At 39.5% G+C, this 26,550-nt stretch overlaps 1 protein-coding gene across 3 annotated transcripts; it reads left to right on the forward strand.

The window, feature by feature from the left end:
• Window positions 1-90: 90 nt before the first annotated feature.
• On the forward strand, window positions 91-25,909 carry TSNAX (translin associated factor X). 3 transcript variants are annotated; one of them, XM_074896737.1, is made up of 6 exons: window positions 91-196; window positions 2,262-2,369; window positions 5,582-5,696; window positions 7,315-7,445; window positions 21,986-22,113; window positions 23,786-25,909. In XM_074896737.1, the coding sequence occupies exons 1-6, from the start codon at window positions 181-183 to the stop codon at window positions 24,158-24,160; spliced, it is 873 nt and encodes a 290-aa protein (XP_074752838.1). In that variant the 5' UTR covers window positions 91-180; the 3' UTR covers window positions 24,161-25,909. The 3 variants fall into 3 exon arrangements, with proteins under 3 accessions (XP_074752838.1, XP_074752839.1, XP_074752840.1); XM_074896738.1 differs by having other exon boundaries at window positions 169-284; XM_074896739.1 differs by lacking the exon at window positions 91-196 and adding an exon at window positions 519-578.
• The last annotated feature ends 641 nt before the right edge of the window (window positions 25,910-26,550 follow it).

The raw sequence follows: 26,550 nt of genomic DNA on the forward strand, positions 1-26,550 counted from the left end.
CGAGCCGGCGCATCCCGGCTGTGTGGTACCTTGCCGTCAGGCACTCGCGCAGGCGCCCCGCCGCGGCGCCGTTGGGGCGGGAGCTGCGGACACGGCGGCGGGGTCCTGGCGGCGCGCGGGGCGGAAGCGGGTTGCCGGGGGGACGCGGCCTGGCTCGGCGGCGGTGGCATCGGCACCGAGATGAGCGGCAAGGAAGGTGACGGCGGCGGCGCGCGTGTACCTCTCCCCCTCCCACACCCCGGCCCGGCCCGGCCCAGCGGCGGTGGGAGCCCGGCGGCTCTCCGGTGCGTGGCGCAGCGCGGCTGCGGCCCCCGCCGAAGCGAGGCGAATACCGCGGTTCCCTGAGGCTCAGTGCCGCCTCCCCGGCGGAGTGGGGCCGCCCGCCGCCACCTGGCGCGCTGGGGTAGGGGCGGGCGCCTCTCGGAGCGTGCGGCCGATGCGCCGCCTTGTTGCCGCGGCCGAGGGGCGGTCCAGCCGCGGCTGGCCCGGGCCGACGGCTGTGCGGGCCTTCCGGGGCCGGTTCAGCTCCCTGAGCTGGTGGGAGACAGAGGCGTGAGGAGTTAGAGCTGGCGAAGGCGGTGAGGAGGCCCTGCAGCTAGGAGGGGGCGGGGGTGGGAGCCTGTGCGTGAGCCAGTGGTTCTCTTCAGCTCTGTTCACTGAACTCTGCCCTCACGCTGAGAGAGACCGGTTTTTCTGAGGTGTTGCCGCCTTCTCACTTGGGCTTTACAAATATATCTGTGAATGTAGTTTTAGAATGTTCATCCTTGGCGGTTAAAAAAACAGTTGCTACAGCCAGAAGCTGAGTATGCGTTAGGCCTGTAAAGTGCTTGTAGCAGTAACGAATTTTCAATAATGCAGCATTTGCTTTGTGGCTTGTGTGTTATTTTAGCCTACGCAGTCTCACACACCTCCCTTCAGCCAGAAAGTAAGCTCTGCATCAAGGAAGCTGGCTTTTTTAATTCATATTTTTTTAAATTAAGGCTAAGTTACTGTTATTGCAGTCTGTGGTTTTCTGATACTCAGGTTTTTGGTTATTTAGTGGAACCTCATCTCTGTATTTCTAACCCTCCCCACACACACATTTGAGGAGAGCCTGTTTTTTCCTGTAGGTCATTATGATGTTCCTAACTTTCAGAATACTGCAGAGAGTTTAATTCTCTGCACTATTTCAGGGGTTGTGTTTGTAATGTTTTCAGCTGCTACAGGAAAAACAAAACCCTGAACTCATGTCCTAACAGAAAAGAAGGAAAAAATGATTTTCAGTTTCCTCTTTTAGAAAGTAGCTACGCCCACTTCTGGTTTTGGTTTGGGATAATAAACAATTAAACGGAAACATTTTAAAATCCAATGTTCGTCTGTAACTTTTAAGTAGCTTCCTTTTGTTCTTCTTTTAAGGAGATTGAGAGAACTCCACATATTAAAAAAGGTATGCTTGTATGTAAGAGTTTGCCAAATTTTGGCCTCTGTTAGGAACACAAAGCATACAGCTTACCCTTAATGAGAGGGAGGAGTGGTTAAAACATGAATGACACAATGAGTCAGTGCTAGGTGAAGGAAGGACAAAAGTGTAAATCGGTAGTAAAACACAGTCCAAAAGAGCTGAATTCTGGGTGAGGGGTTGAAAAGGGAGGTTAAGGAAGAGGCATATAAGGCCACATGAAGGGAACGGCTATATCGGTGTGAAAAGAGAAGAAACTGGTTAATGGGCAGAGTGTAAGGACTTAAGATGCTATGCTGTAGGAGCTAAACTTGAATACATGGATAATGGTAGTCCATGAAGACCCATAATGTAAATAATTACAGTGATTAAAACCTTGTAGTTTTATTGACTTCTGTCAAGCTGAATATTTAAAATAATTTAAAAAAAAGGGGGGGGGGGGGGGGGGGGGGAAGGTCTGATCCTGTAGGTCCTTGCCCACACAAGGATTTCTATGCAGCGATTCCCTTACAGAAAGGAGACATAAAAGGGTGTGAAGACCTTACAAAAAAAAAAAAAAAAGACTTTGGATCCTACCACACTCATCCATTGAAATTGGTGGGATTTTTTTCTAGTTTTCACTAGGCATGTGGTAGAAAAAGTAGCATGCTAATGTGAAGGTGATGTCAGTTGGTAATAAGGTTCATCCAGTTACTTTATTCTATCCTGTAAAGTATGGCTAAAGTCAGGAATGCTCTGAAGATGGCATTCTAATGCTGCTTATGCTTTGGCAAAACTACTCTATTTTTAAATATATTTTTTTATGTGTATCTCCTATTAATAGGATCGGGTGGGTTCAGAAAACGAAAGTATGATAATTTTCCACATGGTCAAAGAAGAGAGGAAAAAGAGAATGTTAATCCATCTTCAGCTTTGATGACGTCTTTTAAATGTAAGTAAGCATTTGGAAAGCCAGATTATAAAAATGTGTGGTGTAGAAATTGTTAGGAAATTACTAGTATTTAGTGATGGAATAAACTAACTTTCTCTGGGGGAGAAACATGAAACTAGTTGGACTCATGCTTCATACATTTAGAGCTTGGTGTTTTGCTTTTTGTGCAGTAAAGTCCTGAGAGAGGGACTTCACACAGCTCCACCTAACTCATGACTTGCTCTCTTTTTCATCCTACTTGCTGTTGCCCCTGCTGACCCCACTTGTTCTGACCCTGATTGCAGAAGTGTTCAGCCAGAGAAGAGCTGATGAGGCCCTTTGATGGCAGGAAACTAAGATCTGTAGAGGTGTAATGCAAAATCTGAGCCATGGGGACAAGAGGAGGAGATGGCTACCGCTGGGGAGACTGAGGGTCTTTTAGCTGTTGGCCTTAGCTCTGGTGCAGAGATGACTAAGCTACTTTAGTGTAAATCTGGATGCATTGCTTTGCGAGTCGGTAGCTGTTTATACATGCACTTTTAAAAAATATGAGTTTAGCTAACTAATACAGACCTGTATGTAGGCACTTATTTCAGTTTGAGTGCCTTTTTAAAATTAGCTTATATTTTGGTTTCTTAAATAAGCAAGTGGAAACTTCCCTCCCAACAAATTGTTTTTATGGATTTTGCACAAAACCAGATTTAAACTCTAGTAAATTTAGTTGAACTTTCTTATTCGACAAGCCTTAACAAGGCAAAGTTGAGCTTCAGAAATGAGAAGCCTTGACAGAAAAAAAGGAGATGTGGTGTGGGGAACAGATTAATTCTTGGTACAGAATTTTCCCCATCCCACTTATTTTTTATGAAGCTAAGGAGGATGAAGAAGAGCTGGATGGCTGTTACAGGTGGTCACTTCAGCATTGTATAATTTCCTTGCTTCCTTTAAAACGCATAGTTCTTTTTTCTATGTAAGTCAGCCTGGCAGATGATTAACTTTAACCCCTGAACTTTTATACTGAATAACATACATACACTTGCACTTGAATTGAGTAGTGCAACTGTACTTTCAACTTAAATTTTCATCCTTAGGCATATCAGTTTATCATAAAGTTCCCATTAATTCACATTCAAAACAACACTTGTTTTGCTCCTTTCACATGAGAGCCAGTCATCAGCATTTGGTTAGTTTCAGAGAGGATGTAAGGGACATATTTTTTTCAGCTTTTCAATGATCCACTCTTCGTACTGCACTAGTGCTTATAAGCCCCAGACAGAGACACTGGTGATCTTTGTCTCCATGTCAGGCACAAATGTTAAGAAAAGGTGTGCTCCAGATGGCTTCTAGTTGAGCAAGCTGTGTCAGGTGAACTGGAGTGGTACACTATTTCATGTATGTTGCTGGAATCTAAACAACTTAGTGTGTGAAATTAAATGATTATACACATTTTGCTCTCTTTCATCTCTTTGGAAAAATGTTGTACTTGACATAGTTTTCTGTTGGCACCAAAGATTTCTAAAAAATGAATGAGAGATTGTCTTCTACAGTAAAAATCAAAAACCAAGGAGTATTCCATTACACCTTTTTTAGCTTGCTTTGTAAGGTTAAGATTTATTAAGTGTAATTTTTAATGGTCTGATTCTGGACCACCAAAATCAATTGAGTATGAGTCCTTGCTTTCAGTGATAGATTAGACATTAAAGTGGAATGTGTGGAGGAAGTGACAGTGCGGTCTTGATGTGTTATCCTGGGGAATCCTCTGGGTTCTAATCCTTTGCAGTTTTAGGCAACAGTACAGTAGATTTTCTTTTAGGCTAAAGATTACCAGTTTTGTCTGTGTTTTACTTCAGGTGACAAGACTCTTGCTAGTAGTCCCTAACAGGTTAAAAATCTAACATAGAACTCTAAAAGCCACAACTGTCCAGAAGAGCTTGGGGCCATTGCTGATATTGTAGATCTTCAGAATAGTGAATTTTCTGGTAGATGAAATCTGTAAATGGTAATTGGAAATTGCATATATGGCATCCTAGGAAGGAAAGTACCAGTCACCTTCCCTCAAGTTCCTGTCACTGTGATCTGAGGGAAAATGGCTTCTTGATGATAATTCAGTGGTGGACTTGACTCTCAGAATTTGAAGAGACACAGCAATCAGACACATGGAAGATTTAAAAGATCGATGGAAGCATTTGTGACTTATTTTAGGGTTCCAGATGAAGATTGGGGAGAACAGAACAAGATAAGAGGAACCAAGTTTTTATCAAGATGATGAGAAATACAGTTATTTTTGTAGTTTCATCTAAACTTTGATTGCTAGCAAACTGCTAAGCTTTTCTAAAGGTTATTCACTTGCTAGACCCCTTAAAAATGTAACCTCTTAGCTTATTTTCACTGTCTTCTCACACAGACACTTTAACACTTCAGACAGTTATGCAGGAAATATTTTGAATTTCTTGTAAGTATCTATTAATGGCTTACTTAGTGGAATAATGGTGTATCAATTGTTAATGGTATCTGTGAAACATTCATAATGTTTGAATGTGGTAACCAGATACACGTCCTCTCTTCTCTGTGTTCATTGTAGTTAGAGAGAATTTACATCAGTAAGTCAGAAATCTTACTTTATGTAATCGATCTCACTTTGCTTTAGCACTTCTGTTTCTTAGGGATATTGAAATACTAGACTCTTGGCCAAGGCTGGGATGTGAAATTCAACCTTTCTTTTTACTAAATGGTGTATTTTTAGCAGTATATGTGCCTTAGTCAAACGCCTTTTTTTGTTTGCTGTTTTTCTTTTAGAGACTGTGAATATTATTTAGGGATTTTACGGTTTTATTTTTTGATTTATCTTGTTGAATTTGGGTGAAACTTTAAGTCATTTTCTTAAACAGCAGTATTGCAGAATAGATTTTACGGGTTAAAACAAGTATTTTTACCTTAAAATTGTTTGGGTTGCCTTAAATCGTCATAAGGGTTGATGTATATTTAAACCTGACTTATTAAACAGAAGTTATATTAATGATGTCTGTTGCAACTCTGGCAGGTGGTGGGCAGTGGTGGCCTCTGCAGCGGTGCCCTATGCAGGAGCAGTTGCACTGCCCAGCCTGAGAAAAGGCACCCTGGGGAAAAGGCTGGTGTGGCTGGGGCCCATAAGCAGTTACTGTAGCACAGGCTCTTTGCTCTTCTGCACTATGTACATGTGATAATCATGTTTATTACTGTAATGATTGACTCTGCAGCGTTTCAGCTGGAGCTTGACACCAGGCATGATAAATATGAACGGCTTGTGAAGCTCAGTCGTGATATAACTATCGAAAGCAAAAGAACAATATTTCTGCTCCATAGGTTTACCAGGTGAGTCGCACTGACATGAAAGTGTTTGCAGAAAACTAGAAGCTGCCTTGTAGTGTTCTCTGTATTTGTGATTAATAGCTACAATGCTCTGTTGAGAGGAATTTAATTAACTTCCTATAAACATCCTTTAAGCTGGATGTCAGCTAAGGAGTGCACACTCCAGTTAGAGAATTAAAAGATTCTGGTTCAGGTTTCTCAGTTATTGACGTGTTAAATGGGATCAGAATAGTAGAGTGTGACAGCAGATGAGAGCTTTCCAGCTTTCAGCAAGCTGGTAGAGAAGAGCATGCACCCTTCCTTCAGGTTAGTTGCCTCTGCAGTCATTTCACCATTTAGGTTTTTGCAGCCCCACCGCAGGTCATCAATGCAAAGAGGAGGTGACCTGGGTTCTGTTTACTCTAATACATACTGCAACCTAAGAGGCTTTTTATGGAGTTTTGAGCTTTTATGTGTTTTGTGTTCTCATGAGCCTTCAAACAATCTTTGGAAGCCACAGACAAAGTAGAAGAATAACATGAAAATGTGAAGCTTTGCATAGCCTGTTGTATAAAATGCTTGTTGTATGTGTCAAACATTGGTCTTATATTTTACAGTTATAACAGCTCTACCTGCTCCTTTTAATTTTTTTTTTTTTGTTATCTGTTAATGCATTTCTGCTGTAGTAGTAACTGTTTATATTTATCATAGTAGTAACAGTTACAAATAGGAATTTTGAAGTTGCCCTGTTTTTAGCTTGATCGACTTCTGCGAGGAGGCATTGTGATAATTCTAGTAACTGCTACAGCCTTGACTGTAAATAGCTACTCTCACTGCAGGGGCTGGATAGCTGGGAACTGGTAGAGGAAAGAACAAGAACAAAAAACTCCTCTTTACTCCGAATTTTAGATTCCTGTTTTGTAAGACATTCATGCTCTTGTGAGAGTGGAAGCTTTCCATGCTGTAGTTTTATTTCCTTCTTCTTTGCTTTTTGCTATTATTGTGGCTTTACTTTCAGAAATCTGTTTTTAAATGCTTTCTTGAGACCAGTTGATCAGTAGTTCCTTAAATAGACTGAAAACTACTGTACCATATAGATTATTAGGGGGTGGGGGAATTTTTAAGGAAATTAGATAAGTTTAAATGCCAAGTATATAGTGTGGTTGTGAATCAGGTATTTCAGCTATTCCTGAATAGCATAGACCATAATTACTTTAAAAAAAAAAAGTAGGTCATGTATTGTATTATGCAATACTGTAATATATTGCAAAGTACTGATTTTTCTTTTTTAAAGGTTGAAGGACTTGTACAATTACTTCTAGTTTTCTGGAATACTCTTCTGAAGCCTTTGCACATGTTTCTCATTGTTCTTACTTCAGCAATAATTAAAATTCTAGTCTGGAATAATGATCATGCTACCAGAACTGTGTTTGGCTTGTTGATTATTTTCATGTTAAGAATTTACAGATTTTCAGAATCTGCAGCAGATAGCAATGTTAAACTGTTACTCATTCCAATATCAGCTTTGCTTTTTTCCTGAAGCCATTGAAAATGTATTGGTTAGTAAAAGAAAATCTGTAACGTTTTCTGTTTGGTCATGATCTGAAAGGTGCTCTTTCAGTTTCTTGTTTTGTGATTGCAGTGCTCCCAATGGGGAAGAAATACTAAATGAATCTGAAGTCAAGCTAGATGCTGTCCGACGGAAGATTAAGCAGGTTGCCCAAGAACTGATTGGAGAAGACATGTATCAGTTCCACAGAGCTATATCTCCAGGTAAATTATTTTAAAATAGGGGAAGTAGGCTATTTTGCACTAAGCTCAGTTTCTCTTTATGTAGCAGTGGTTCCTCTTCATGCTGCAGGTCATTTCTGTCACATTTATATGGTTATAAATTAGGACTCAGATTAATCTTTGTTGTTAGCAAAGTTGGCTCTGGTATTAGAGAGGCTGTTTCCCTACAGTCGTCTTATCATTCCAGACTACAACTGGAAAAATTTGGACCCTGACCTAAACTGAAGCTGGGAGTAGTTCTAATGAATGCACTGGCTGGTCCTCTCTGACTGAGAGGAGTGTGTGCATTACAGTCATTTACCCCACCTGAAGGGTTATAATTTCTGGGAGGGGAGCAGGAGCGACTGACTTGTGAAATGATCCCATCTTGAGTTTATAAAGTTCATGAATTAAAACCTTTAGATCAGTATTTTCTTCTAAAGACCCAGGAATGTGCTTCTGCTTCTGTTACAAGCATTAAATCAGAGTTTATATCTGTTTCAATCACATCTTTTCTGCTCCTCTCTGTAAATAGCAGTTTTTACTAACTTCCTTGAGATACTGTGTCCCAGTGCTTTCATGACTCTTGCTGTCAAATCATATTTCTTTGCTGAATCTTTCCTGACAGTCTGAATCTTACCTAAATTGTTATGACCTGTTTGTGGCAACACATGAGTAAAATATGTAGCTGCTTTTTTGTCATCTTGATCACGGCATGAAAGTGTCTTGTGTTTATCAATCTTGTTTCAAACGTATTGGAATCTGAGACAAACAGTGCACAGGTTAACTTGTACTTATGTCTTACACAAACTTAAGTTTGTTAAGAGTGAGACAGCTCTTAAGTGAAAACTCAGTTTGGCACTTCTGAACCAGAAGGAGCTTGCCATGCTAGTCTGCAGTGGCTCTAATTCAGTTCCTCGGTTCTCTTGCCTGTGGTACATTGGGTTGTTCAAATTAAATAGAAGTAGTTATTCTTAGAGACAATCTGTGTCTTGCTGCTATTTATAGCTTAGTACTGTAATGAGGCAATGAAAAGAAAGATAATTCAAAACTCTGACACTACAGGTGACTTCAAACTATGAACAATACTAGTCCGAGTGTATTATGAGTACCTTGACATGTTGAAAATGTGTTTGGATTTTAAGTACTGCTTGTAGAAGCTGAAAATCCTTGCATTCAGTTTTATGAACAAAAATTTCATTGAGACTTGTAAACCTTGTCTGAATAACCCCTGAAGTTTGTAGTCCCATGTGAGTCATATAATGCTGTTTATAGAACAACAGCATTTGAGGTCTGCTATCTCATGAATCTTTGTGAGACCTCATGATACAAGCTATCAGTCTTGCCACGTGAGCAAAACTGGTACGGTGCAACCAGTTACGGCTGCTTCACGTGAATTGTCTTTATTTTCTTAGTATGTGGCTTTGTGTGGGTAAATTCAAAGAGGCGTACCTACCTCTTGTTTTTACTGAGGGGCAGTTTGCCTGGAATTAGCTTGCATTCATCTCAGATGTAATAGAGTGCGCCTACATAGCAGACATACAGAAACTTAATGCACAATAACTTCTGTGTGTATCCATGTCTTATAAAGCAAGTGAGCAAACCTAGGTTTCTACTTCCAGATTCTCTCCTCTGAGTAAAAGAAGATTATTGGTTTTGAATACATCTTTTCCAACCTGAAAAGTTAGATTTTTTTTTTTTATATGAAAGATATGTAAACTTAAGCTAGCCATAGCAACCTGAAAATAGAGAAGTTAATGAAAAAATTTCTGTTCAAGTTTGCTATGTGTATTTGGTAAATACTCATCCACAGTCAGCTACACTGGTTCTCCTACATAATCGGTTGCATAAAAATATCTGTTAATACCTAAATGGTCCTGAATAAACTCTTTAGAAAACAACTGAAAATATGCTATCAGAAACAATTCATTGTTTCTAAAACTTTTCCCCATTGTTTTAAATCTTAGTCTCTTAAAAATGACTAATATTGACATTGTAGAGCCAGCCAAATTACTATAGGCTATAGAAAGTTAGAGGCCTGCTGCATGTGTATGATGACTCAATGCATCCACAGCTGCAGAGGTTTTAGAATAGACTATTTCAGTTGGAAGGACCTACAACGATCTCCTGGTCCAACTGCCTGACCAATTCAGGGCTGACCAAGTTAAAGCATGTTAAGGGCGTTGTTGAAATGCCTCTTCAACACTGACAGGCTTGGGGCATCAGCCACCTCTCTGGGAGGCCTGTTCCAGTGTTTGACTACCTTGTTGGTAAAGAAATTCTCCAGTCTAAACCTCCCCTGATGCAGCTTTGAACCATTCGTATGTGTCCTATCACAGGATACCAGGGAGAAGAGGTCAGCACCTCCTTCTCCACTTCCCCTCCCAAGGAAGCTGCAGAGAGCAATTGAGGTTCCTCTCCAAACTAGACAAGCCCAAACTCCTTAGCTGCTCCTCATAGGAAATTGCTCCGGCCCTTTCACCAGCTTTGTTGCACTCCTGGATGCAATTAGGACCATAACATCCTTCTTAAATTGTGTGGCCCAGAACTGCACACAGTTCTATATATAATAGCACATCCATAACGCTTGCATGGGACTTGGAGTGAGATTGTTACAAAATTAAAGAATTTTCTTACTACAGTTTTAAGACAACATAAGAGGGTGAATCTTACGGACCTTTCTAGGTAGGAAGAAAGGATGACAAAGAGTTATTAATTAGTACACTAAATAATAATGGGGAGGAGAAGCAGACTCTGCTGTCCATCTTTCGAGCAATCAGGTGTGCAATCTCTCAAACAAATGCCTGAACTTTGCAGTTTTGTGGATGGAACTAAAAGATAGAAATACGCAGCCCCCCACTGCATTTCTGGAGCTAGATCTGGGAATGGCTGTGCTTTTACCTTTTTCCTCTCTTCAGGTGACACGAGTAAGTGTCAAGTGGCAAGTCAGTGCAATCTCATCAGTTGTGTTACTGTATCTTGGGCTGCATCAAGAGAAGTGTGGGCAGTGGGTCAAGTGAGGTGATTTTCCCCCTCTACTCCACTCTTGTGAGACCCCACCTGCAGTGCTGTGTCCAGCTCTGGGCCCCACAGTGTAAGAAGAACATGGACCTGCTCAAATGGGTCCAGAGGAAACCATGAAGATGATCAGGGGGCTGGAGCACCTCCCCTGTGAAGACAGGCTGAGAGAGTTGGGGTTGTTCAGCCTGGAGAAGAGAAGGCTCCGGGGAGACCTTATAGAAGTGGGCTACAGGAAAGGTGGGGAGGGACTCTTCATCAGGGAGTGTAGCAATAGGATGAGGGGTAACAGTTTTAAACTGAAAGAGGGTAGATTTAGATTAGATATAAGGAAGAAATTCTTCACTGGGACGGTGGTGAGACACTAGAACAGGTTGCCCAGAGAAGCTGTGGCTGCCCCCTCCCTGGCAGTGTTCAGGCCAGGCTGGACGGGGCTTTGAGCAACCTGGTCTAGTGGGAGGTGTCCCTGCCCATGGCAGGGGGGTTACAACTAGATGATCTTTAAGGTCCCTTCCAACCCAAACTATTCTGTGATTCTATGATAATGCTGGCCGGCCCTATGATCTCCCCGTTGTTGCTGTAATTAGGTAGTTCTTGCCTTATTAAGAAGACTGTATATAAAATCCAAATGAAGTAAGTTGCCTTCATCCAATTTCTATAGGTCATACACAGCATCTACTTAAATTCCAAGCTCTTCAACATGCTGCTCCTCTGTGAGGGGAGTTTGTGTCAGCTGGTGTGTCATTGTGCATGTTTTGTAAGGGCTGTGTTAGAATATATGTGTGCCACTGAGAAGACAAGCAATGCTTTTAGCATTGTTTAAATGAGCTTGTGTGTACAAGTATGCCGTACAAACTTTTAGCCAGAGCTTTATCTTACCTTGTTCGTTAAATCCTCTGCTCTCCAGTGAGTCATTGGAATGGCAAAAAAAGCAATATGAAGGCTTAAGGCTTGTAGATCTTGGTCATGCTGAAGCTAGGATCAAGGAGGTGTCAGAGATGTGAGTATATTTGATGTCAGCATTATGATGCTGAGATAGAAAACCTAGAGACACGAAGAATGAGGGGATAGTTAGATGAAGAGCAACGGTGAGAGAAAATGCTTTATTCCCCCTGCCTCTCACTGTTTGTGAAGAACTGTAATTGGGAAGTAAACAGTGATAAGAGTTCAGAATGTTGCTTTTAGTTTTGTTTTTAAGCCTAGTGTTCTTTAATTGTTGTTTTGCTTTTTTTTTCAGTGGAAAAAGCTTGCATGTTTTGAAAATAAATGTAGCTAGGAAAAGTGCTAGATCTTTTGTCTTTACGTATTTCCTAGAGCTGTAAGTCTTGACCTTCTTTTCACCTGGTTTTTAATTCTGATTTTGTATTTTTAAGAAATTCTGGAGAACTAGTTAAAAAGCTTTTTATGAACAAAAACATTGCCATTAAACTGCTTTTTTCTTCAAAAAAGAATAAAGAAACGCCTATGTTCCATATCTCAAAAGCAGCCTGTCCAATTAACCTCAAACTTCCTAAAAATATTCTCCTTTGTCTTGAAACCAAACATGAGACATCCTCCTGTTCCCCACCCTACCTCTCACAGAAAGAGTAAAAGGGATCAAAACTGGGCTTATAATGGAAACCATCGTAGCAGACTTAACTGGGGAATCATGACTGTCTGCATAATAAAGCTGCCTAATACATATTTTATTCAGTATAATAACTGTTAACCTATAAATAGAAGAGTTCTATGAGTATAATGCTTGGGAATATTGTTTTCCACTTGTAATTGTTAAATGCTTTTTTTGGGGATACTCCAAGCAGTTGTTCTTTTGACTTGAAGATAAAACAATTCTGGCAGAGCACTAAAGGAGTTTCATGCTTTCCCTCATTAAGAATAGTGCTAATGGCACGCAGGACGTTTCCCCAAAGGACACTTGCATGAGCTCAAACACTGAGTATAGCACTAATTGAACAACAACAAAAACTGATGACTGTTTTCTACACGTTTCTTAACAGTACAGATTGTCCCAGGGGATGATTAAACAAGCAAACAAAGAGATACTGAAATAATGAAGTCTTTTTTTAATGTAGAGCTCTTCATTTGTTATGTTAGAATGTTCTGCTTTGTTGATATTTTTAAAGCTTTACTATTTGTAATATAGAATTCCTGCTCCTTTACCCCACTTTGCAGTGTATACCTTATATATCCTGTGAGGAAATGTATACTGTTTCTTTAAAATTCTTGTGAGACATTGTGCAAGAGAAGGACTGAAAAAAATTGTACGAATTTATGAAGGGGAGGAAGAAATTTTTCAGGATTTTATATATGTATATCTCTGTGTTTGGGTATTTTTATTTATATATAAATATCTAAAATACTAGGAAAAATATTAATTGTATACAGGAAAGACCTCTACAAGTCTTAAAGACGAGAAAGAGGGTGCTCTGCAACATGTTAGCATTTATGGAATTATTCGAAGCATGTTCTAAATCTATTCTGCATAAACACAAAACTTGTGTAATGCAGAGGGAGGCCAAGATAGTTACACTTGATAGGCTGGCACTGTGTGGGATTGAATGGAGTATGTTTTAAACATGATTTTGTTAAATGAAATCTGTAGCTGTTTGAAGACCCACTCAATTTCTTGTTCCTTACCAATAAAAGGGCTTGTGAGAGAATTGTAAGGCATTTGAGATGACTTTCTATAGGACAGCTTGACTGAAAAACCTCTAGAAGTGATAGTTTTAACTATGTGTTGATGTTTTTATAATGCGGTTATTAGATTCTGCTTGGAGCAAGTACAGGTGTGGTATTATCTTCACAGCTGATAGCTGTGCATAAGACAAGATACGGAATGAGGAGCTCATAATTCTTTTGGGGCTTCTTCAGTAGAGCAGCATAGGGTGATGATAGTAGGTGGAACTCGAGCGTTGTTGGCTGGCCTTTCTGCTGTGTGCCTGTGCTAGCAGCAGTGGTGAGTGGAGTGGTGTGCACAGAGGAGCTCATTAGCTCTTTATCATGTCTGCACTTGCTCTCAATAGGATTAGATGACGAGGCTGTAAAATGTCAGCACCTTGTCAGAACTATTGCTCTGACTGCTTCTGCGGGAAATTCTGTGTAAAAGTTCAGCATTGACGCAGTCCAACACATAATTTTTCTGGTGCAGGCACTATTTGTGTTCTGAGAGAATGATATAATGGAGCTTATTTCTGTCTCCTGCCTTATACCATTTAGAGTCACTTTAGGTATGCAATCATACTGCAGCAAACTGCATTGCTGGATTGGACAAAGTCAGTTTAGTCTATGTGGATGAAAAGGAAATACTTCAGTTGTGCTAGAATACTGTTTTTTAACAGCAGTATGTAGGACCACCCGACATGATGCTGTAAGCAGTGCTGTGGAGATGAGTTGAGGTCCATCCAAGCAGGCCAGATTTAAGTTACTGATTATTTAAGTAATGTTGGGTTTTTTGGTATTGTATGAAGGATTTGCATTAGAACACAAACTAAAGGAACCATCTATGTCATGCTTTCTGTTACCTGTTTTTTTTGTTCTTAACTCCTTCACTTGTGGAAAGAACATCTCATACTCAAGCTGTGCTAGCTATCTTTGTATTTGTAGACACCTAGGTATTTCTGAAATAATACCAAGGTAAAGAACTATTCTGCACATCAGGAACAGTAGAAGTAGGACATGTTTTTCTTCTTAGGAAAGCTTAAAAACTGTAATAAAAATAGGTGGCATATTTAATCATAGGTTGGCGATACAAAGGAAAAGCTTTTTACTGCATGAGGAAGGTGTCATGAATTGTAAACATCTCACCCAGGAAGAAGTTTGAATACACCTAAAACTTGAAAGAAAATCTATCCATGAAGGAAGCAATCAGGTTTCTGCAAGATGGTGGGAAAACAGCAACACAGGAACAGGATGTAACTGATGAATTAAAGTTAATCTCTTTGCTGTTGTGGGTGAAAGGTAAAATGCCAGAAATGGAAACAAAGTTTCCTGATTATACTGGAAAATTAACAGAATTTGCAGTGAATAAGCTAATATTTATCAGATCTAGTTTTGTTAATTTCTTTCTCTGTGTCTCTGATGTTCTTCCATCAACAAGTGTGCCAATGAATTTTGTCAGACTGATTTTCTTCACGCTACAAGTTTCTTATTTGAAACTTGATACTTTCAGCTTGTTGCATTTTGTTACCCTTTGATTATTTCTGGTTCATTCCTTTTTTTTTTATAGGTTCTTCCACGGAAAGTAAAAAAATAGCAACTGCACAGCCTCTCACTTCTAACTTTCTGCTGCAGGGTTTGTATGTTCATACGCAAAAACTCAAATTAAACCTGGGAAGATGAATGTGAAGTCAGACATGACCAAACAGGGCATGCACTATGTGAGCAGTGATTATTAGCTGATCCTTGAATGAGCCATTGAGTTCAGCATAAACCATAAATTCAGCAGGAGCCATTGAAGGCAACATAAGTGTGTTAGGAGAAGCTATATACAGTCTTTTAAAGATGTGTGCTGTGGATCAGGCCAAAGAAAGATTGTCCTTTCCTGGTTCTAACTTAAGACCTAACTGTCTTAAAGTCCTGTGGTGTTATTATGGCAAGTATTGCAGTCATTGACATGACAGTCTAAATCTGGTGATGTTGTTTGTCTTTTAATTCAGTTTCATAGGTAGCAAATGGAGGAAACCTTGTGCTCTGGCTCAGGAATTTTTTCAACCCTGCAGCTGTTAAAAGCAGTCATTCACAAACCAGAGCCCTTCAGCCTGTACAGGAACCAAGTGCAGGTGGAACATGAGAGAAGACCAAGAAAAAAAATCTGTGTACCTTTTTTGTTTGTTTAAAACCACACAGCAGAATGTGTCACGGAGGAGCTTCATTCCAGTAAACAAATAGTATAGCATATCATGATTAGGTTTTCGTTTTGCAGTCATGTGGTGAGAAATAGAGGTTGGTGAGTGGTGATGTACCTTTTTTATCATATCACCATTCATGAGGATAAATGGCCACCATTGGTATTTCTTACATGCTAGTGAGTTGGGGCTGTTGCATGGAAACATCATCACCTTGAGAACTTTCACTGAGGTTTGAACTTAAGTTGTGTTAGGTGCTCTTTCTTCTTTGATCATTGAACATCCTGGCTGGGTCAGACCTTCCTTTCTTTGGTGTCTTGAACCCTTCCCTTCAAGGCTGTTACATAGTGTAAAATTTGCTGTCTGACTGGCTTTTAAACATCTGTATCAATGATGAAGGCAATTGGAGGTAGTTACAAGAAGACTACTTGTCACAGGAATAGTTTGGGGGGTTTCTGTTTCTGTTTTTTTTTAAGTACTCGTAGAACATAGGCTGCTCTTCAGAATCACTACATTTTTTGGCGAATAAACAAAACAAACCCGTCAGAACAAAAAACATGGTTACAAAAGTAACTGTGGTACATCCCTCAGGTCTTCAACTAGGAGCGAAATGAAAGCTTGTGAATTTTTCATGCGTGATGAGTTATGTGCAAGGAACATAGCATTTGTCATATGTACATGTTTCTAATAACAAAGAGGCTTGATTAAACTGTTCTCTGCAATGAGAGATTAAAATAGTCTTTGCAGTTCTCTGCAGGGGTTTTATGCCTGTTTGGGGAAATAATTTAACTCTCACAGGCACCTGTGCCTATTAAATAGGGAGCCTATATTTGTTTCTGTAGTTACTGGGAAAACAGGCTAATCTCAGGATTACATTTTCCCTAAAGTTGGTGTGTATTCAGCTTTAAACAAAGTGCAAACAATATTAACACTTCAGTATCTGAAATATCACATGCAGCTAGAAGGGAACAGAACTTGGTGGTCATAGATGTGTTGAGTAGCAATTGACTCATCAACAAAGCATTCAGGGCTCAATATGAGAAATTTGCATCGGTTTGATTACTGATACAATATTAAACTGGTTTAGACAAATCACTGCTAGATGTACTATACATTCTTTATTTATATTCCATTTGTAAAGTTCAAGGTTGTTAAAAATAAGTCTTTCTGACAAATATTCACATCTGGGTTTGCACTGATTACTAAAGTAATTTCAAAACTGGATTGATAACATGGAGCAGTTTGTTTATGTGGATGTGGACTTAGTTGTGTTTTTTCTGTATCCAGTTCCCTTAAAAATTCAGACTACTTACAGCCTTATCTGCCATAATGATTCAGCTTTTGAAGTATTACTCAGTGAATAGAACCAGGTTTTTTTTTCCCCCAGATTTATAAGCTTTTATGGACATTTGTTCTAGTGCTTCCATTTGTATTTGTTTAGTCCCATTTTATAAAATCCATCCCTGTTAGAATTATTCTTTAAAGACATTTTCACAACAGGATGTCCAGAGCATGCCTGTCTCAGAGGATAGCTGGCTTTATGCTCTTTCAGTGTACTCTTATAAAATTAACCTTTGACTTCATGCACACAATCAACAAAGCAGTTGAATTGTTTCACGGCATCAGTTTAATTACTTAAGTTTTTGTCACTTATGTGTGGAAAGAGACCTGTGAATCTAAGGAATCATTGCCAAATCTGCAGAGAACGTAAATGAAGAAGACCGAGGTATGAATTGTCAGTTTCTTCCTAATAGTACGCTGACTCTGAGGCAAAATTATTTAATTTGTGTATTAATACTTTTAAATTTGTTGCTTGTACTTGTTTAAATTGATGTACCTTGTTAATTATTTGCTTATTTCACCAGTTCTCCCCTTCAGTGATCAATATACTTGTAGAAGTGGGTTCTTTAAGTCTTCCATCCTCCCAATATTCTGCAGAGGTTAGCAGTAAGGGCCCTCCAGTTTAACTTTGATTTTTGTGTTTGGGATTTACACAAGAATACAACACTTATTTTTTCTGGGTTGTGTGGGGTTGTGGTTGGTTTTGTTTGTTTGGTTTTTTTAAGGAGACTATAACTTGCCAGCCTAAACATGATGATAAGATAGATCTGTGGCTGTGCTGTTTTGATTTTGTAATGAATTTGCAAGTGGGTAATTTCACATGACTTGCCCTGTGATTTCGTGCCCCACCTTTCATATAGTGATCCTAGAAGAAACTTGCTGTGTATGTTTTCTTACTATCTTTCTAGTGGCTGCTATGGGCCTGGGATTCCTGCTGCAGGGTTTAGGGGAGGAACTGGGTAAGAGAACACAGGCTGTCATGTGCTTGTGTCCCCAACCATCAGCACAGACTGCTCTGTGAATAAAAAGATATAGAGAAAGAAAGAGGAGAGAAAGAGGACAAAGGGATAGAAGGAAAATGAGTTTGAGAAGAAATAGGGAGAAGCAGCAGCTTGTTTGGGAAGATAGCAGGTAGCATTGGCATTGCTAACCTTAAGAACTGAAGAGGCATGAAATCCATTTTAACCCATATTTAAACTGTTGAACAGATACTTAAAGGAGAAAGTGAAGTAAACAAGTTTAGGAGGAAACTTTCACCTCTTTCGTCATTCTGGGTTAAAGCTTTCATGCATGCAGGCATGTACATCTCAGGTGGAATTGGATTCTGTTTACCCTGAGTCCTGCAACCAAGGAATTTCTATTCTTTACTCATTTTTTTAAATAGAACTATTTTTTCCTACCCCTTTTGCATTCATTTGACTCTTTGTTTGAGTGCTCCCATGACTTGTTTTTTTGAAGAAACCTGATTTCTTACTAAGTTTCTGCTTAACAGTTCTGTCTCTGTACTTGCATATGTAGACAAGTCTTGAATATCAGCTGATACAGCTGGCAAAAAAAGTGCACAAACATTCAGGCACAGATTTCCTCCTTTATAGATAATATGTGCTTAGAAGGTATCTCAGGGTAACTTTCTAGTTCTTATGTAGAAAATAAAATTTCAAAATGTAGAAGGAAGCTGTTATACTGGGTCACTGGAACTTATCACTAGTACAAGCTATTTATATAGAGTAAATGTAATAAAATATCAAAAATACTTAAGCATTTTTTTACCTTACATCTGTAATTTTAAGAATTGCTAGTAGAAATAATACAATGCTTTTAATTGGGATTTTCGGTTGGTGTGCTAGAAAAAAAAAAAAACCCTACAAAAAAGGCAGTGCTACAAACTATTCCTTTACTGGCAGCTCAATCTGTAAATAAGCCAATTTTGGAATAAGTCCAAAACAAGACCATAAGGGGAAAGGTATTGTTGGATGGTGTAGTGAAATGGGATGGGGTTATTCACCTTGGGGATCGTTTGCTCAAAATAGCGGATGTCCTACCATTAAGCTAAAATATAACATGTTTAAACATCCTTCTATCTGCAGGTGGAAACACCTTATTTCAAGGTCTTGGGTCATGGAAGTGTCATGTTGTAGCAACTTCTGGAAGAAGGACTTAAAAAAGGAACAAAAGAAGTCAAATTTGTGTATTTTTTGCAAAGTAGTTGATACCAGGATTTGTTACCAGTCTATTTATAATGGTAACGACTTTAAATGAGGTTTTGTAAGGCTTACTTGTAAATAGTAGGAGATGGATTGTGAAAAGGTGACACTAAATAACAAACCAGACTGTGTGTGCAACATTCATATGGTGGCATTAAACAGAAGAAGGGAGGAGAAGAGTGGGACATGTCAGCTAGGGTGGGACGATGAGCGGAAGTAAAAATGCGAGTGTGTATACGTGCATATAAGTATGCCTGTATAAAAAAAAAAAAAAGAATAAAAACACATGAACTGCAGAGCCAAACACTTATCCTGGAAAAGGACAAAACGTGTGAAGTAGTAAAGTGGAGTGAACTGAAACTGGAAGTTATGATGGATCTAGAAAACTGATTACCAAAAAAGTTTGAAAGCTGATTTGATCTCTCTGAGAACTTGGGAAAATGCCAAGTTGATTCTTCATATGTGATAGTTTTCTCCACAGATAGCAGAGAGAGATTCTCAGAGATGTTGTCATGTTGAGTGCTGCTGTATCTGGTAGCTTACAGCTTATCTACAGAAAAAGCCAAAATTTCGTAATGGATTACTGGCTGCGTTACATCAGAGGGTAAGGCAGGAAAAGAACGGGTGATGAAATCTACCTCTCTGCAAGTTTTGATGTTATTTATCTTAGAAGATCCTTTTATCTAGTATTTTTCTATTGCTTTTGGCCAGAATGCTTTACCCAAATTCAGTTGATTAAATTATTGTATTTAATTGGCCTTGCAGCTCCCTTTGTGTGTTCTGATCCGTGAACAGCTTGTGCTGAGCATGGCTTTGGTTGCTGGATGTTTATTCTGCTTTTCCCATTGCTGCTATACGGAAGCATAAAGGGTACAGGCTTAATTGTCGTTCTGAATTGCCTCTGCTCACCTTGCAAATACACATTTAAAAAGAAAAAATGAAGGTCACTCATCATGCCTTTGTGGTTGTAATGTGGAAAGTCACCTACAATTGAATTTTCCCTTGAGGTTACCTCTAGTTTTTTGGGGGTATTTCCACCCTCATCTGTTGTTCAATTCTATGTTCTTTTTTGATTTAGAATTTTTTCTTTGATACAGGTGAAGTGTAAATTTGCTGCTTCCTGCATATCTCTGTAGGTTGAGGTCCTGGCCCTGCAGAGGTCAGTTGAGAATTTTGAGATGATTCTAACGGAACTAGGATTCTACTTCTGGTACCCTTGGGTACCTCCACATTTTCTCACTTTATGAACCGGCAAAACTATTGTCTAATCCTGGCTGTCTTGCAGCATGATGCGGCAGTGTCACCTCTTCACTTCTCTTGAAATGAAACCCTTAAAATGGCTCAGAACGGCTCTGCTAGAGTCATCTCTGTCATGTTACAGTCTGTTCATTTAATGTCCTCCTTTGGTGCTTTCTCTGTCCATAGGTCAGATATACACATGCATTGGTTTTATCTTCAAAACTTTTTTTACCTTAGTCCTGCCATGGTTGTTTGTTCCAGGTTTGTTTCTGCTATTTTTCCACTGATGGTGCCAATTTCAGCTTTTCTGTGTATGAACTTTTCCCACATGCTTTCCCCAAATCTGGTCTCTGCATGTAAGGAAAAACTGACAGAAGCTGTGAAGTTGCTGTCTGAACATCCAAGCTCTTTTTTAGATCTCACCTTTGCTATAATGCATACAGAAAATCATAATCTGCTAAGTAGGTAGTGAGAGGTAATTGCTGCAGATGGCATATAAATCTGGTACAAACTAGATTTGTTATCCAGTCTTTTATTTCCTTGCCAACACAGCAACTCCTTTTGTTGCCCTTCATGTCTTGTTTTTAGACTGTAAGTTCTTTTGGACAGAGCTGTCATTGCTGTTATTGGAGATCACAGCCCTGCCTTTTTTTTTGTGTGTGTGTGTGTGTGTGTGTGTGCCTGCCTTGTTTGTTTGTTTGTTTTTGTCTGGAGTGATTTGTAACAACAGATGCTTTGTCGTGAACATGAATTTAGCCGAACCTGCCTCTTTTAAGGAGCCTGTTCAAGAATTCCCACAAAATAGTGAAGTGGGAAACTCAGTTTTAAACAAGTGTCTCCTGTTGCTAGTAAGATGAAACAATGGGAGCTTCTTTTTTTTTTTTTTTTTTTCTGTAGGTGAGCAGCCTTGCTTTTGATTTATCTGCAGTCTTCTTCTCTGCATTGTGTCTTTGTGAACTCATGAAATAGTAATCTGTGTGCTCCAACATACAAATGCTGATTTTGAAAAACTCTCATTATCATAGAATGGTTTAGGTTGGAAGGGACCTTAAAGATCATCTAGCTCCAACCCCCTGCCATGGGCAGGGACACCTTCCACTAGACCAGGTTGCTCAAAGCCCCGTCCAGCCTGGCCTGAACACTGCCAGGGAGGGGGCAGCCACAGCTTCTCTGGGCAACCTGTTTGAGTATTTTGCTGCCCTCATTTTTAAAAATGTCTTCCTTATATCTGGTCTAAATCTATCCTCTTTCAGTTTAAAAGCGTTGGCCTTTGTCCCGTTGCAACAGGCCCTACTAAAAAGTCTCCCCATCTTTCTTGTAAGCTCCCTTTAAGTACTGGGAGGCTGCTATAAGGTCTCCCTGGAGCCTTCTCTTCTCCAGGCTGAACAACCCCAACTCTCTCAGCCTGTCCTCATAGGAGAGGTACTCCAGCCCTCTGATCATTTTTGTGGCCTCCTCTGGACCTGCTCAAGCAGGTCCATGTCTTTCCTGTGCTGAGGACTCCAGAGCTAGACACAGCACTGCAGGTGGGGGTCTCACCAGAGCAGAGTAGAGGGGGAGAATCACCTCCCTTGGCTTGCTGGTCATGCTGCTTTTGATGCAGCCCAGGACACGGTTGGCTGCTTGGGCTGTGAGTCATGTTGGGGTAAAATTGCTGGGTCATGTTGGAGTAAAATCTGGAAAATGTTTATCTGCTGTATTCTTGGTCTGGTTTTTGTACTTCAGAAGTGTGCTATGTTAGATTATGTTTCAGTGTTATTTCTGGATTATTTTAGTTATCACTTTTTGCTAGTAACCTTAAAATAGTCTCACTTAAGATTTCTAAAAAAAATAAATAGTGAGCATGGATCATTGCTGGAAAGTTTGAAACATTAGCTTAATTCATCTGTTTCTGCAGGACTTCAAGAATACGTTGAGGCAGTCTCATTTCAGTACTTTATCAAGACACGATCTTTGATTAGTGTTGAAGAGATCAACAAACAACTAATATTTGCAGCAGAAGACAGAGAAGAAACAACAAACACGGTAAAATTTTTTCTTATGTGACAAACATCTTTCTGGGATGGAAATGCAATGAGTAGGCTTAGTCACCTTTTGTCATCTGATTAAACAAGGCCAGTTAGTGGAATGGTATTAGATATACATATGGACTTTGACTCACTTGTTCAAAACATGCTTTTCATTCTGACAAGTAGCAAACTAAATCCTTGGGATACAAGTTAATAAGTTTCATATCCTTTTTATTCAGAGCAAACTGAACTACTTCTGGTAGGGGGAAAGATCCAGGATAGTGAGATACTAGCAAACAAATGTAGAGGAGGGGTTTTTTAATGGCTGGGACTGCCTCTAAGGCCTAACGGTGTATAGTGATGTCACAGAAGTTGGGGGAGACAAACCAATCTGAAGCAGCATGAACTCCATGAATGAAGTCTTACTGCTGGTGCTGAACTAGACACAGGAGGCACTGTATTCAGCTTCTGTTAAAATGCACGGCGTATGTCTTAGCTTGGTCATTGGTAACTTTCCTGGAGTTGATCTTGATGCTTCCCCTCAGAGGACAATCTTGTGTTCCATCATACCTTGGCCCTAATACCATATCTGCTGTTTCTTGACTTGCCCATGTTCCTACCCTGTCCTAAATAGAATTTTTTGCATAGGGACAAACTGCTGCCACCGACCACAGTGAACTGAGTACAGTTAGATTGTTGATAGGGGACAAAAGGTGATTTTGTAGTAATATACAGAAATGCACATGCAGTGCATGTGCAGTGTACAGTAATGCACAGCACTGCTGCTTTAGATGAATTCCTGAGTCTGCTTCCATTGAAGAGATTCTGCTGTAAAGCACTTCTTATTCTTTCTTCATTCTCTTTGTAAGATATTTGCAAAGAAGCCAAGTTTTTAGCTTAAGTTCATTTGTTCTTACCAGAGGCAAACCCATTGTGGCACACCTGTGTTAACAAGCTGGAAAGCTGTTAACCCCTGCATACACATCTGACCAGATTTGTGAATTCGGGTGGATAGCATGTTATGGGAGCAAGGGAACAGGAAGAAACCTGTCTTGTCTTCCAAGTTACCAATATTATGGCAATAAAAAAGTGTTGGTAACTTGGGTATAGGAGAAACTTTGTGATGAGTTTTCTTCATGAAGTATTTTTTAAGCTATTTTAATGAGTGCAGTTGATATCAAATGCACCTGAGGGAACTATACACATCAGCTTCTTGTAGAAAATTCCAGATGCTATTACAAAATCACAATTTGTTTTCATAATGCAGGTTATTTTGGATTCTTGATTGCTTTGGTAGCTTTGGACAGACCATTTAGGGAAAATTTAAATCTTTTACGCTGAGATCTGTCAGCCTAAACAAGAGTACCTAAAAGGCAACTGCAAATAAATGTTGTTACAGAGACGTGATAACTTTGTTTGCAAATAGAGATGGTAGAATTAGGGCATGTTTATCATGCTTTGCTAGAATGGAAATCACATCTCAAGTGGAAATGATGCTTTCATACCTTCTGGTATGTCTGAAGGAGATTAGTACTTCTGAAATCAGATTGTGTGGAAGTGCCATGCAATTTACTTTTCCCAAATGCTTTTAATTACCAGTTATGTTAAATAAGTTAGTGTGTATTTGAACCATTATAAACTGCTTTTCGTTGTTCTCTGTACTGGACTTTGTTCTGTTCTGTCCTCAGACCTCCAATTCCCATGATAAACCACCACACACTTGGAGCCTGAAGGTAACACCTGTAGATTACCTGCTGGGAGTGGCTGATCTAACTGGAGAGCTGATGCGGCTGTGCATCGGCAGTGTTGGAAATGGTGACATAGATACGCCTTTTGAACTGAGCCAGTTCTTACGTCAGATTTATGATGGGTTTACTTTCATTGGCAACACTGGACCTTATGAAGTATCTAAGAAGCTGTATACCTTGAAACAGAGCCTGGCAAAAGTAGAGAATGCCTGCTACACATTAAAAGTACGGGGATCTGAAATTCCAAAGCACATGCTGGCTGATGTGTTCTCCACCAAAACGGAATTGATTGACCAAGAGGAGGGCCTTTCTTAAAATAAGGAGACTGTTACAACTCAGAAGGAAAGAGGACTTAGAAAAAGATTTCTAGTTATGGTTTGTGGGGTTTTGACCCTTCTCAAAGCTTTTTAGGTAGAGACAACTTTAGTTTTATCTATGAGAAGATTGTTTGCAGTGGTAATTTTTAACCAAAAGTACTTTTTATGATGTGCAAGAGAACGAATGTTTGACTTTGTCCTCTTGGTATGGAATTTCCCGTATTGCTCCATTGTATCTGCTTTCAGAATGACCAAAATTTCCACTGTCCTCTACACCAGCGACTGTCAGATGTGTGAGTCACCTCAAACTGTTGTGGTTGCTATCAGTTTTCAGCAAGCACAGCAGTGGAAAAAAAATGGTTAGGTACTGTTATTTAGCATTATCCATGGTTTTTGCTGACCTGTTTTCTGAGTATTTGGATTCTGTACTAATGTCACACCCAATGTGTAAGTTCACCCCTTGACTTGAAACTGAGGTGGTCTTAAAAGTGCCATGTAACTAAAGTTATCTCTGTTTAACGCTTTTGAGCATGGAACTGAAGCTAAGTCAACTTTTCACCAGTTGTTAATGAATCTATTTGCACCAGGTAAATACTACTGTGCACTCATTATTTTAGGGCTCTGTTTGAATTGAGCTCTGTTAAAGCTAACATTGGTACTTCACAGTTTTGACATGAGCTAGAAAATCCACCAAAAAAATTAATTGTGGAATGTATTAGTTAACATTTTTTTGCAATGCAGTTTAATGCAGAATCTCACATCTTTCTGTTTGTAGACAAAAGTAGAAGACCTGCCAAGTATGTTTAACATGAATAATTTGGTGTTAGGACAAGCAGGTTTTGGCCAAACCAAATGCGGTGAGGTGTTAGAAATCTGTTCTCCATTGTTTGTGCTGCCCTGAGGACCTCCAGTGGGGTTGAACTGTTACACATGAAAAAGGGCTAGCCAAGCTTTAAATATCTGTTAGCAGGAACTATATCATGTGCATGTTCCTATGCAAAGGAAATTGCAAAAAGAAGTAAGGCAGACATTCTGACTTCCACATTTATCTTTGAGGTGGGTATGTCACCGTTGGCAAAAAATCAGGGCTTTCTGCTGGTGTCTGAAGTTATGAAAGTCTCTGATAATGTACATTATGCTAAAGGAAAACAGATAAAACAACATGATCTTTAGACTCCAGGAAATAGGTGTCCCAGCTGCAACTCAAAATATTGCATGTTTTCTATTTCCACTTCCATATGCTGTGATAGTGCCAATATTTTTCCCGTGAGCATGTCCTGAGTAGCTGGGATCATCTGACATATGGATAGGAAAGGGTAAATACATTTATGTCACATTTTTCCATTGTTTCCACATAAAGCAATATGTGGTGGGTTGAACAAGGAGTGGCTTTTTTCCTATTGTTTAATACTATTTTTTACAATAAATTCTGAAAAGCACTCACTGCCTGTACATTGGTCCTTCTGCCTCTTGGTCCCAGTGGTAAATAACGGTGCAAGTTTCCCACTGTGCAGGACTTGCCTCGGAAGCTTCACTCCATCCCTGTATTCATACTTTGAGGAGCACTTTCTAATCCTGAATCTCTTTTCTCTTTCCCCCTTAACTTTATTCTGTGAAGTCCAAAACCTAGTTAGGATAGAAACTTCATGTAATCCTCTTGAATTAAAAAAATGCAAAGGATTCTGATGACAAAACAAGTTTATTGCTGGAATAAATCTGCAAAGGTACCCATGTTTTTTTATCTCTCCTTTTTTTTTTTCCTGCCTTTTTTCTAAGGGGAGAAGTATACTTATTAATACGGAATGGGTTTCAGGTTTTTTTCTCCCAGAAATGTATGCATCTAGTATTTCAGTTGATTCAGGTAAGAGTATAGTTCTGTGGGTTTTGGTACAGCTAAATTTGTTGCACTTAATTTCTTGTTGAGTGTATGTGTGTGAAGTGAAAGCAGATATTGTTAGAGGTATTGTGTGATATTAAACAAAGGTCTGTCTCTTGTCTGTCTTAGCAACGATCAGGTGGAATTTAAAAATTTTCATGGCACAGTTTGAAACGGGGATGAGATGAACTCCAGCACGTGGCAGCACTTGGCCAAGAGATGTTGTGCCTCTAGCCATGGAATGAGCACACAGTGGCCACCATTTTAGGCAAACAGCTGCTGCTTTTGTATGGTCATTCATTATTTTAAAATTACAGATGTCTAAAAATATGACTTTTTTCCTAACAATCTTTATAAGTAGAGGTTCTTTCAAAAAATACATATTGGTTCAAATGATTTTGAGATTTAAATTTTCTGTAAGGCAAAAGAAAACTTTTTAATGACAGATGTGATTTCTAAACTTCAGGCTTACTGCCCATAATCAAAACTTGTGAGTAATTTCTAATAGGGAG

The sequence above is a fragment of the Athene noctua genome, chromosome 1 (genome assembly GCF_965140245.1).
Source record: "Athene noctua chromosome 1, bAthNoc1.hap1.1, whole genome shotgun sequence".
Lineage (NCBI taxonomy): Eukaryota > Metazoa > Chordata > Aves > Strigiformes > Strigidae > Athene > Athene noctua.

Coding starts and splice junctions, on each gene's coding strand:
- TSNAX (XM_074896737.1), top strand. Junction 2,370..5,581: donor TTTGATGACGTCTTTTAAAT/GTAAGTAAGCAT, acceptor TTGACTCTGCAG/CGTTTCAGCTGGAGCTTGAC. Junction 22,114..23,785: donor GAGAAGAAACAACAAACACG/GTAAAATTTTTT, acceptor TTCTGTCCTCAG/ACCTCCAATTCCCATGATAA.